Consider the following 13371-nt stretch of genomic DNA (forward strand, 5'->3'; position numbering starts at 1 on the left):
GTAACTAAATAAAAAAAAATTAAAACCCAAGTTTTTGAGTTCTATCAAGATGGCGCCCATATAGCAACTATGACATGACAATTGACAGCAAACGTCAAACCGATTATTGCATTGAAAACGTCATCAATCCGCCATTAGTACCCATAGTAGTGTTGCATTTCTTGAGAGTTATTGAATATTATTTCGAAAGAATGAAAGTAAATTCGTAGATTTGTTTAATCCAAAATAGTTAAAAAAAATATTTTCTTTCATTTCCGCCAGGGTACAATGACTGGTCCTGGGCTCCATACAATTTTGGACCATCTCCTTTAGGTTAGGAATGATTATTTTTTTCCAAAAATGTTATATAACTTGCAGGGTACAATATATGCATATTCGCCTACGGGCAGACGGGCGCGGGGAAGTCTTACACGATGATGGGGCGCGGGGAGGACGGGCAGGAGGGCATCATCCCACAGATCTGCAAAGACCTGTTCAGACGCATACGACAGACCACCTCGGAAGATCAGTCCTACTCGGTAAGATATACCTGTAACTACATCCCTACTTCCATCATAATAAACAATCCATATTCAGCTCAGAATGAGTGGGATTAAGCCAATAGTCCACGCTGGCCCAATGCGGATTGGCAGACTTCATACACGCAGAGAATTAAGAAAATTCTCAGTTATGCAGGTTTCCTCGCAATGTTTTTCCTTTGTTTGGGACACGTGATGTTTAATTTCTTAAAATGCACACAACTGAAAAGTTGGAGAAGCATGCTCTGGACTGGATTCGAATCTACGCCCTCCGGAATCGGAGGAAGAGGTCCACTGTGCTATCATGGCTCTCTAAGTCTCATACTTCCATACTAATATTATAAAGCCGAAAGTAAATCTGTATGTCTGTTACCTTTTCACGGATTAACTACTGAGCCGATGTGAACGGAATTTTGTATAGAGATAAATAAGACCTTGTAGCAGAACATAGGTTATTATTTTGTATGCCGTAAAAATCCATGATTACCACCGGATTTGTAAAAAAATAGAATTTCACGAAAACGGAGTCGCGGACGTCCATTAGTGTTTATATATATATATATGAAATAGGGTTTTACCTGATGGTAAGTCTACCTACTAATAGAGAAAGTCTAAGATGAATCGCACTTGCGTAGGTATAAAGTCAATGTAACGATAAAGTGTTAAAGATCTCTCCAGTTGTAAACACATACTCCGTTAAATAATAGTTACAATGTCTCGCTTTTTTCACTTATAAGTTCTTAAATACCGGTTTGGCAAAAGAAAAATTTGGCAACGCTGACAATATACTAGAATACCAATCGGAATCCTACACGACTCAAGCTCATCGTGCATTTTTAATAAAGAGACTGACTTGTAAATATGACAATACTAGCGAACCCGGTCAAGCTTCGCTTTGACTTATTCAACTGGACTTCACCCCATTGGCTAATACAATTATGCAAACAACCAATAAGCTATCGGCGACAAACAGAAACTGTAGCCGCTTATAATATAAAGTTTGCCTGGTTATTAAGTAAATTTGTCAACAGGTGGAAGTGTCATACATGGAGATCTACTGCGAAAGAGTACGTGATCTGCTGAACCCAAAGAACAAAGGCAACCTGCGCGTGCGCGAGCACCCTGCCCTCGGCCCCTACGTGGAGGACCTCAGCAAGCTCGCCGTCATGTCCTACCAGGATATATACGACCTCATCGACGAAGGGAACAAGGCCAGGTAAGATATAGATATATTTTAACCTATCGCGTAGATACTTGCCTGCTTCTTGCTCACCTCTGTCGGAGTAAATCTGTCGTCATACCATTGCTCGGTTCCTACGTAGTGTGTCCAAGACATATGCCTACTATTTCATCGATGAATCGTATCGTAGGGGGATCTAGAAGGTGATTACGTCAGCAGTAGTTATTTACTTTTTTACACATATGGCAACCCACACTGCCAATGTTTTTGTAAACGAAACGCATTTTTGGACATTTCTGCAAATAAAAAATACGAATTACTTACGAATGTTTACGTAAAAGCATGAGGGGGGAAGGTAAGAGGTTTTCTTATTAATTTATATACACTCCACTAGTCTAATAAATTAACATTATGAAGAGGAAAGATTTGATTGTTTGCATTGAACGGTCTAGGAATGGTTGAATCTGAAACTACTGAATCAATTTGAAAAATAGTTATAAAATAAAAACAATCGTAAACTGTACAACAATTCCAATTAACCAGAAGTCCCTGCAAAAAGGTTTTCTTTATACTTGTAAGTCAAGGTGAACATTCGCATGCAGTTTCACCACATTGTTGCAATAAATACTCTGGGGCTTAGCATGTACCTACACCTAGCACGACAATATTGTGTTATACATAATTTATATGGACAATAATCTTGTAAACTAACGAAGTTTTATTGTATTTGTGGTACAGCTTTTTGAAATAGAACTCAACTGGAAAAGTTCTATCGCCATGTTTATGCCGTCGCGGAACATCCCATTGTTGTTTGGGGTTTGATTGTCGGTGAGAGAGACGTGATAGCCCAGTGGATATGACCTCTGCCTCCGACTCCGGAGGGCGTAGGTTCGAATCCGGTCCGGGGCATGCACCTCCAACTTTTCAGTTGTGTGCATTTTAAGAAATTAAATATCACGTATCTCCAACGGTGAAGGAAAACATCGTGAGGAAACCTGCACATCAGATAATTTTCTTAATACTCTGCGTGTGTGACGTCTGCCAATCCGCATTGGGCCAGCGTGGTGGACTATTGGCCTAACCTCTCTCTGACTCTGATCTCTCATTCTGAGAGAAGACTCGAGCTCAGTAGTGAGCCGAATATGGGCTGATAATGATGATGATGTCGGTGTAATTACTGGCACAGGAGTATAAAATAAAATACGCTTTGGGTTTATGGTCATAGCACAGGGAAGCACCATGTATTATGTATTATACTTTTGCCATTTTTATTATCAATTGCTTATTAGCGATTGTTTTCCACTGACTACCAATAGGACCATCTGCTTGGGTCTAATTGTACCGATCTATGAAATTACATGAGTAAAGATTTTGATATGAAAGAGATATTTTTACGGATCCCATAATAGCTAGTGAACCTTTGATTAATTATTATTTTTCTATAGTATAAACATAGTATATATTGATAAGGTATCTTTAATGAATAATCATATTAACGATCGCTATAATCTATACATATATCTCCTAATAATCTATGCAGCTTAATCCTACATATACATTTTACAATTCCATATTAGCGGTTTCTGTATTCATTATATCATCTGTATTATATCAATTATAGAGTATTTACGTGACACATTTGTGTACGCAGGACGGTCGCCGCAACAAACATGAACGAAACTTCCTCCCGCTCGCACGCCGTCTTCACGATATTCTTCAACCAACGAAGACACGATAAGACCACGAATCTCGTCTCTGAAAAGGTAAGTCAAGCTTCGTCTTTCTTTTTCCTGCCAACGGGCTTTTATCCTTTTACATAGACATTGCGGAGAAAAGACAAAGAAGTTATGGCTCATTTTTCATCTCCGTGTCTCATCATTTTGTACGTGCTACATATGGGTGTATTATGCTCGATTAATAAAACGATGTACCTACTAGTACTTATTTGGTTACAGTTACAGGTGGTATAGATTCCTGTGATTTTCTATTCTAAACGTGTTTCGTATTATATACACTGAGATTGAGTGTAAGATTTTTTGAAAAAATACCCATTTTTATCATTATTGAAAATCTAGTATAGCTACCACCTACACTACAACATGGGTATCAAATCAAGAGTGAAAAGGTATCTTATAGGATACCGCGTTCTACCATAGGCTGCATCATCGCTTACCGTTAAGCAAGATTGCAGTCAAGCATTAACTTATGTTACAAAAAAAAATTCACGATGTCGCAAACTCATTTTATTAACATTTTAACTCAATTTGCAGGTGTCAAAAATATCCCTGGTGGATTTGGCCGGCTCAGAGCGAGCGGACTCGACGGGCGCCAAAGGGACCAGGCTGAAGGAAGGTGCCAATATCAACAAATCGCTGACTACGCTCGGCAAAGTTATTTCGGCTCTGGCAGAAATTGTAAGTGAAATATCCATTATTTAGGAGTGAATATAGGCTTGTTGGTTGTACACTGAAAGTTTGGGTTTGTTTAACAACATCAAAGTATATTAGCTTTTATTAGCGAACTCTGTTGTTGGAATCCAACTTTTTTGACGCATTTTTGACGTTCTATTGGACTTAAGAATGCATTTACGTATCTTCCTTGTGGTATGGTACCATATAACCGATTTGATTATAGACTAAACAAGCGAAACCCTTAGTTAAACATACTCCATTCTTTAATTTAATAATGATTGCTAAAAAAATGTTTTTTTTTTTATATAAATTGGAGATGAAGATATTCTGGTATTTGTCTAATGTGCTAAGCACAAATGTCTCAACTAAATAAAAATTAGTTCTCCTTTATTGAGGGAATAATATGAGAGGTTGTTATAAAAATGACAGGTGTAGATACAGAAACTGGTATTATTTTGCCAACTTTTGAGTGTACAACTAATTATAATAAGTGTCTAGTTTAAGCATTGAACACATAATTCAGTTTCCAGCAGGAATCGCGCTCTGTGTGTTCAATGCCTTAGTTTTGTGTTGGTAGTGTCGGTACTGTGGTAGTGGGGTATGTGCTAGATATATGTGTATCGTCGTTTTTGACGCTACGAATAAGTTCTCACGACTACTATTGTAATAGTACAGCTAAAGTTGCTTCTTTGGCATTTTGCCTTTTACCATATTAAGGTGGGTACAGATTGGTGCAATGCAACATGCAATGCAAGAATTTGAAGTCCACATTGCTGCAATGTATCACGAATGCTCGTGGTTTGGACGCCTCGCGCGCACGAACTGCGCCTGGGTCGCGCACGCTCCGAGCGTTAAAATTCGTGTGCGGTTCGATCCGAGATTTGTCGGTTTTTGGTACGAACACAAAGGGGCGCGCAGTGTGCGCAGGACTGAGTCGGACTGATTCGTAGTCAATGCGCGTACCGCGCGCGCCACACGTCCAAGGCAGCAGGGAACATGCAATGTAAGGCAGAATATTACATTACATGTTGCATTGCACCAATCTGTACCTACCTTTAAAATGTCAAATATTTTGTTTGTGTTATGTCAAATATTTTGTTGTGTGAGTACTACTTGGAAGTTGAAACCGACGATAAATTTATCTGAATTCTTTCTGATTAAACTCTCTGTCATTTATATATAATTATGTATATTATTTCATTTGAATTTAAATTATTTTAGATTTGTCAATTATTTAAAAAAAAAATAATATTAATCTCGATATTGGACAAAAGACACGTTCTATTACGTTTGTTTATTTATATTATATTCTCCGATAAATAAATATAAATAAATGTAAATAAATGTGAAAATAGTGTAAAGAGTAATTTATTATAACAATTTGACATACGTTAACTATTGCAAAAAGGTTGAACTAATTCAAAACTATCTGCCTAGTTGGCTCAGTGATGAGATTCTGCGGCAATGGATCATTATGGTCCTGGGTTACAATTTAAAAACAGTTGAAATTTCTAACTTATCTTCAAGTTCAAATTTATTACATATGACGATGGGTTTAGTATCCATTCTGCGTCGGAAAAAGTTACAGAGTAAAAAAATATCGGCCATATTTATAAACATGGATTCAATTATAAACCTCAATTTTCTTCAATATAAAATGGACCTAATCACTTGTGTTTAAAGTTCACTTTACTTTGAAGAAAATCGAGGTTTAAATCTTAATCCATGTCACTATGACCACCAGCCCATATGGCAGCATTAGTGAGTCTAGAGGCTTAGTCCTGCAGTGGTCCATTAAATCACACATAGAAACCTAGAACATAAAACCTCCATCTTTTTGGTTAAAATTATGATGATGTGAAGTTAGAAACACGAAATTTCGCCTCAATCGGATAAATGGTTTAAAAATGTATAAAATAATGCCATACTATTCATTTTTATTTATATATACAGATATAATTTTATTATGTACATAGATATGATTTCACATACATTTCGAATGTCCTCCTGCATCTCATTTGCTTGGATGTGTGCAGTCGGTAAGTGGAATGGGTCTATTTTAATTTTGTATATACATATATATGTGTGGTTGTGTTGTGCATGCTTCTTTTACATATTGACCAAGGGCCTGGGTTAGCCACACATACTTCATTTTAGGAAGGCTGTAAGCTTGTCAGTCTGTTCCTATCATAAATAAGTACCTACGGTAGAAAGGACACCATCCACCGGTCAATACAACGTCGGCCCCGGGAACTCAGGTATACCCCCGTATAAAAATTTATACGGGGGTATACCTGGATAAATAAGGATTTACCTAGTTAAATAATTGGCTTAATAAAATGATGTTTCTTGAAGAAATAAACATTCTTATTGTTTAAAAACTTCGGTACCAAAGCGGCAAAGTAACATTTAAAGCAGAATTATTTTTTAATATCACTTTTTTCTGTTACCAACAAGTTTAACAAATAAACCAATCATAATCTTCAAAAAATGACGTACAACTCAGGCTGTATGACCAACGATCTTTGCTTTATCCCCGTTGGGGACAAATTAAATATGAATTTAAAATGTTGAAGCAAACTTTTTTTGATAAAGTAATGATTTCATTGTCAAAGTATTTACATTGTATCAAGAGTTATCAAGATTTTTTTTAGAAATAAGTAAATTCCCGGGTGAATAAGGTAGGCCGGGGATGGGCATTCCCTTTTATGGAGTTTGGAATGTAGTGACTTCCTAAATTGTGGTATATCTGGCTAACGTAGGCTTTATTTCTAATACAGCATAGCAATAATGGCTAACTTTTCAATTTCATAATAATTATTATTTTTTTAATTAGGTATATGTGAAATTATATACTACATATTTTCTTAATAAAAAAGAGTTTATTGTAGACACTGTTGCAACTCTGGATTTACTGAACCTATTTTAAAAAATATTTTACCAATGCATAGCAACGTTATTTGCGAGTGTCATAGGTTATATTTTACCCCCGTGTTCCAACAGGAACGGGAGCATCGCGGCTGAAACTGCGGAGCGTCTGTTAATAATAATTGTATCCCTAATTTTAATTTTTTTTTTCAAATTTGAAAACATTAAATTCGTTATTTACTTTGTTGCCACATCTGCCATAAACAGCGTTTTTTTTGTTCATATGGTGCCATTTGACACAAGTACTTCATATTTCCAAACTCATGGGAAATAGATTTACAATTATTTGCTTTTATCTGCGAAATTGTCTATCAAATACCCATAGACAAATAGACAATACAATTTGCAGTGTAAATAGACAAAGTGCATTTACAGTTATTTCACCTTTAACATTTGACATTTGAACGTAAACTATTTTTGTACTTACTCGTATAATAAAAAAATGTAAAATAATCGTGATAAAAAATAACAAACTTGAGTTGAAATAACTTTTAATGCAATACAGAAAAAAATAGAGCTTATAAAAATATTTTAAATAAATTCATAATTTATTTACGACAGGCGTCAAAGAGCAAAAAGTCGAAAAAGGCTGACTTCATACCGTATCGCGACTCTGTCCTCACATGGTTGCTGCGAGAGAACCTTGGAGGCAACTCTAAGACTGCTATGATAGCTGCCATTTCGCCAGCTGACATCAACTATGACGAAACTCTCAGTACCTTAAGGTAAGTTAATCTTTATCATCAACCATTAGGCATCCACTTTCACATGTTGACCTCTTAGCAGCGCCAAACCTATGTATTTCTGGTTTGTTTTAACGATGTCAGTTACTTTGTTGGATTCTCTCAACCCTCGCTTTTGTCGAGACACAGTCAACACCCAGGGACTTGCGACTCCAACAAACAACCTTCTGCAAAGGTCAAGTACTTCAAACTCAAAATGAGGGTGGAAATAATCAAAAAAACAAATAAATTCCACAACGTCCGTATTATTTGCCAGGAAGCTACAAAAAATGTTATATCGATCATATATCAACAACTAAAAAGTAGTCGTACATATACGCATGCGCGGGAAATCTAACATCTAATCTAATAAAATTATTAAAATACATCTCGTCTGTCTTATGGTTTCTACCATACCGACCAACTTTTCATAATGATTCCTTTAATTGACTTCCAAATTACTATTATTTCGCATCCCCAAGATGTCTATTATTTTACATGAATTGCTTTGGCCGCTATTCCACTGGCGTTTTGTATATGGTTCGACCGGTACAAAGATGACATTGACGTGGTGATATTTCAGCTCTTCGTTTGACTACAACAGGGTTTTTCCAAAATTTTTGATGCGAATTTACCTATCTTTTGCTTAATTATAGTCCAAGAAGCGAAACTAATAGTAGCGTTGTCTTTGATTCACATCTTCTACGATGCATTCAGAAGGTTAGGTCGGAGAAACGGCATCACTCGAAAATTTGTCAGTGGAATAGCGGCTTTAACTGCTATAATAAAGTATTTTGTATTAAATAGATATGCAGATCGCGCAAAACAAATCGTATGCAAGGCCGTCGTCAACGAAGACGCAAACGCTAAACTTATTCGAGAACTCAAAGAAGAGATACTTAAACTACGCGAGCTTCTCAAAGCAGAAGGCATCGATGTTGAAGAAGGTACGTATTTCATCGTAATACTAGCTTTTAAAGCTGAATAATGAAACGCAATTTCTGATTTGAAGTCACCTTTATTTTGACGATTGTTAGACGTTAAATATACGGTCAATTTACAAGGAATAATAAATATATTTGATTTGACGAACGACTTTTTTGAGAATCCTCAAAGGCATTTTTTTAGTGCTTTGAGAGTAAGTAATATTTTTGAACTTTGTGGCGCTGCCACATGGATTGGTCAGGTATTCGGGGAGAGTGGTAAAATAAATTTATTATTCATTGTAAATAACTTGAACTTTCCGTAATGATGTGTTTTAAGGTGTGCTTCAAATTGATAAGCGTTTCAGTAGTTGAGGGTAAACCACGTAGGATTAGTCGTCATGTGAACAATTGTCCATCTTGTGAGTGTTTGAATGTATTGGAGGCTGTAGATCATTGACAAGAGTTGAATTGAGATTTAATAGAGCGAACTAGAAAAAAAACAACAAATATAACCAATCAATATTCGGGTGTATTCGCCTTAAGTACTACCTATTGTACAGTTTGACATATTCGAGTCAAAGAAAGATCCGAATAAAACGCCACAAAAGTATATAATCAAAGCATGAGTATGATACTAAACTTCAACTTTTGTTTTCAATTGCGAAGGACCAGATGGTCGAGTCTTATACGAAAAGAAAGATCAGCTTATCAGTAAGTAAATTTAAGAGGCTTGCGCATCGCATATGTACACCCCACCTGTACGCTTTGCCTCGGGGTTGCCAGACCAAAAAACACGTATTAAATGACTGAATATATATGGCAACCCGACACCAAAAAAAAAAAGAAATTTTGCACCCTTTTCCAGAGCTTGTGGCGTCGTAGGCGTACTTACGTAGCAAACGATAATATACATATAACCGTCTTTTGTCGGCATATGATATATATTATGTTAAATAATATTACCTGCGCTTCTATTTATATATATTGGTGTTGGTTCCCTCAATATGTATTGTACGGTATATTTTTAAGTAATTATTTTAATATGTCCTTTCTTAAATTACATAAATATTTTCATGTGTATATTTACTAACGATTCCTTAATTGCTGAGCATTTTAGGATTCTGAGTATGTATTTGAACATATACATTTATTTCTTAGATATTTTTGATATTAATAAAACAAACACTTAAAATGCTCAGTACCTCGCCGTTCGCGGGCATTTAGGATTATTTTTTATAATCATAATATGAGAAAATGTAAAGCATGTTACGAATATATATCTATTTATTGGTACAATAAAAAGATCAGCATTGTCTGACAAATCAATTATGTTGCAATAATGTCGCGAACGGGAACATATTTCTATATCCATGTTTTGCAAACAAGCTTTATAGCTTCGCATGTTTTTTTCTACTATTTTGTGTCTATATATAGACTTTTTTATATTCATAATAAAATATACATAAATGTGTAAAAAGTTAATTAGATTGCACTTTGAAATAATCTTGGTAACTAACTCTCTTGTACGAGGATCTAACCCTCTAACAATGAGGACAAATGAGTCAAAACCAGATAGGTTTCTCTAAGATTAGTAGTTTCTATAACCACCTTTCGATTTAACATGAGACTATCTCTATCGTAGCATTTTATCGCAATGTAACCAAAGCTACAAGTTCGACATTTTCTATTTTGAAATGCAGTCTAAATGTTTTCACTGGTGATGTATTAGCTAGAACAATACAAGGATACAGACATAAAGGGTAAGCACTTGTATTGGTTTGGTTGGCACAACACTTTCACGAATAATGTAAAACAGGTTGTAAATGTAAACCTTCACAATGGTATTTAGAAACACCAGGGATTGGTTTATTAAGGCCTGAATTAATGTTATACAGAGGTCAGTTATCCTGATCCCTAACTTGGGTAGCTTTTATTAGTTATTCTGTAGGCAAGCGAGGTCTATCTCGGGCCACAATTATATTTACCGACAGGTGAGAATGTGGTCAACATAAGCTTATCTAAAAAAAGCAATTAAGTATAAAAAAAAAACGAAAAACTGGTTGTAGATTGTCATGTTAAGGTAAAGGTGAGGTTAGTTTTGTCTACATATGACCATATTCCAAATCTTTAAAGAGGTTAGTTTTGTCTCTACATGTAACCATATACCAAATCTTTAAATTCATGACGTGATTAACTTCTTCTAAACGAAAATACATATAATCATCTTGTTATAACAAAACAGGAGAGGAGAACGTATCGCCAATGCGCAAGAAGAGCGAATCTGAAGCGTTGTCGCCGAAGTTATCACGAGCCGCCACTACCATCGCCGAAGAAGCTGTGGATCAGCTGCAAGCGTCGGAGAAACTTATCGCAGGTATGCAGTCAAAACTATGAATTCTTGCCACTAATACTCGTACATGCCACAATAGACCATTGAAATCGTTATAACCGTAGGTGTCAATAGTACCTACTCGCACCTAATGGATGTGTACATGAGAATTAACCGTCTCACAGGTGACACACCTTTATGAAAAACATCATCATCATTCATCATCATCAGCAACCGATGGACGTTCACTGCTAGACATAGGCCTCTTGTATAGACTTCCAAACATCACGGTCTCGAGCTGCCAGCGGCCCCACTGCCCTTTCCGGTGCGGGGTTGCCATTCCAATACCTTGAGACCCCAACGTCCATCGGCTCTTCAAACTATGTGCCCTGCCCATTGCCACTTCAACTTCGCAGCTCGTTTAGATATGTCGGTGAATTTTTATTCTTTTGCGGATATCCTCATTTCTAATTCTATCATGCAAAGACACTCCCAGCATAGCTCGCTCCATCGTCCGCTGAGTGACTCTGAGCTTCTTACGAGGCCCATAGGGACCAAGTCTCAGATCCGTAGGTCGTCGGGGTTGGCAGTGGAATCTCTGTCGGAGATTCTTGACACCCCTGATGCCCCGCCGTTACCGTAACCGCTGCCAGAGCCAGGAATAGCGAGGTTGCCGGGGACTAGGGGCTGTTTCTGTGTTTTTATACTCATAAAAGGAAATGCCCATGAATTACCACACTGGGCTTGCGGGTGGGTCATTCGCAGGGCTAGACTCCTTAGACAAAATTTATGTAATCTACTGTTTCCTATTATTCTTATATATTAGGTACTTGCTACAGTTCTAATACGGCCCATGTCTTTAAACAAGTTATAGATACATTTTGCTGGTATGCCTCTTGCACATTACCGCACAAAAAGACCATTAATTTGTTTGTAACAGAGCTCAACGAAACATGGGAAGAGAAGCTCAAACGAACGGAACAAATCCGCGTCCAACGCGAGGCAGTGTTCGCGGAGATGGGTCTAGCGGTCAAAGAGGGCGTCACAGTCGGCGTCTACTCGCCGAAGAAAACTCCTCACCTGGTCAACTTGAATGAAGACCCCAATCTCTCGGAATGTCTACTGTACTACATTAAAGATGGTAAGTTCCTAAAATTATGCGATATTACATTATTTTTAGGGTGAAATCTTTTAGGCTTTTAAGCATATTGTTTGGGCATATTTCGGATGGCGAATAAAGGCAGGCGTCCACAGATCCGGAACATAAGATGCGGATATGTGGACGCCTACCATAAGAACTGTATTTGCGTTACGTTAAGATACTTACAAGAAGTTGTTTTAAGTATAGCAGTTTGTAGGACTTGACAAATTCTCTTTATTTTTTCATAATATTTAATGTTAATAGGTAATTTTTAGTCATAAGATGTCTCTTGTTTTTTAAACCCTCTTGGTGAAGATCCCTCCTAAGGATTATATACCAGGGAGAAAGAGCTATAGGCCTCCCCCAATTTTTCCCATTTGTGCCTTCTTTAGGCCTATTTTAATTTTACATTGTCCTAAAACAATTAGAGAGCTGTTTTATTAATTACAAGTGGTAAAATAAAGCCAATTTATAGACATAGATATGAAAGATTTAAAGACTCGGTATATAACTAAGAATTTCTTTATTTACGAAAAGTAATACTATTTCTACTTTCTAAAGTTGTTTACTTTATTACACAAAGAGTTTGGATTACAAGATCAAATGACACTCGTTGCATGCAGTTACGCTTGAATTATATTCTTATATTCAGTCATCTTGTTGCCCTTACTATTCATTCATCGTTATATAATATGAGTACAGTGACATGTAATTTGCATAAAAAGATAAAAAATCGGTTGACACTTTGTCAGTAAAAATGTTCAAAAATATTTTTATTGAAATACCATTCTTAGTGAAAAGTTTTTAAACGAGGTAAGGTTTGAGTTGTGTCCAATAGATGACATATCAATATAGAAAACTGCTTCTTCAAGAAATATTTCAGGTAGATAATTTGTCTACTTTTGGAAGTCTGTTTAGCAGTGGATCTAGAGGTTAGGTGTCTTAACAAGCGTTTAACAGTTCAGACGGTGTGTAAAACTGAATGAACTTTCGTAACGAAAGTATGTTCACTTTATATACTTAAACGTAACATAAACATCTTACCACTATATTCAAAGTCAAAGTCTTACCATTTTAGAAATAGATTTAGCAAACGGACTTTCCGTAATAGATTGACCAAACGGATTTTCTGGAATAAAATTACCAATGGGACTTTTCAGAATAGATTAACCCCAAACGGACTTTCCGGAATATTTTGACCAAACAGACTTTTCGG

The 13371-nt window shown here is 36.4% G+C and overlaps 1 protein-coding gene across 15 annotated transcripts in view; it reads left to right on the plus strand.

The window, feature by feature from the left end:
- The window catches only part of LOC112045572 (kinesin-like protein unc-104), a 155665-nt gene that overhangs the window by 112104 nt on the left and 30190 nt on the right, over window positions 1-13371 (plus strand). For 14 of the 15 annotated variants that reach the window (XM_052887364.1, XM_052887372.1, XM_052887370.1 and 11 more), the window contains 9 exons: window positions 358-518; window positions 1550-1734; window positions 3350-3461; window positions 3969-4112; window positions 7599-7762; window positions 8567-8706; window positions 9352-9396; window positions 10928-11059; window positions 11955-12155. In XM_052887364.1, coding sequence (XP_052743324.1) covers window positions 358-518; window positions 1550-1734; window positions 3350-3461; window positions 3969-4112; window positions 7599-7762; window positions 8567-8706; window positions 9352-9396; window positions 10928-11059; window positions 11955-12155 — 1284 coding nt within the window. The remainder of the gene's footprint in view (window positions 1-357; window positions 519-1549; window positions 1735-3349; window positions 3462-3968; window positions 4113-7598; window positions 7763-8566; window positions 8707-9351; window positions 9397-10927; window positions 11060-11954; window positions 12156-13371) is intronic. The other variant, XM_024081811.2, reaches the window with a different exon arrangement.

This window comes from Bicyclus anynana, chromosome 19 (genome assembly GCF_947172395.1).
Source record: "Bicyclus anynana chromosome 19, ilBicAnyn1.1, whole genome shotgun sequence".
Lineage (NCBI taxonomy): Eukaryota > Metazoa > Arthropoda > Insecta > Lepidoptera > Nymphalidae > Bicyclus > Bicyclus anynana.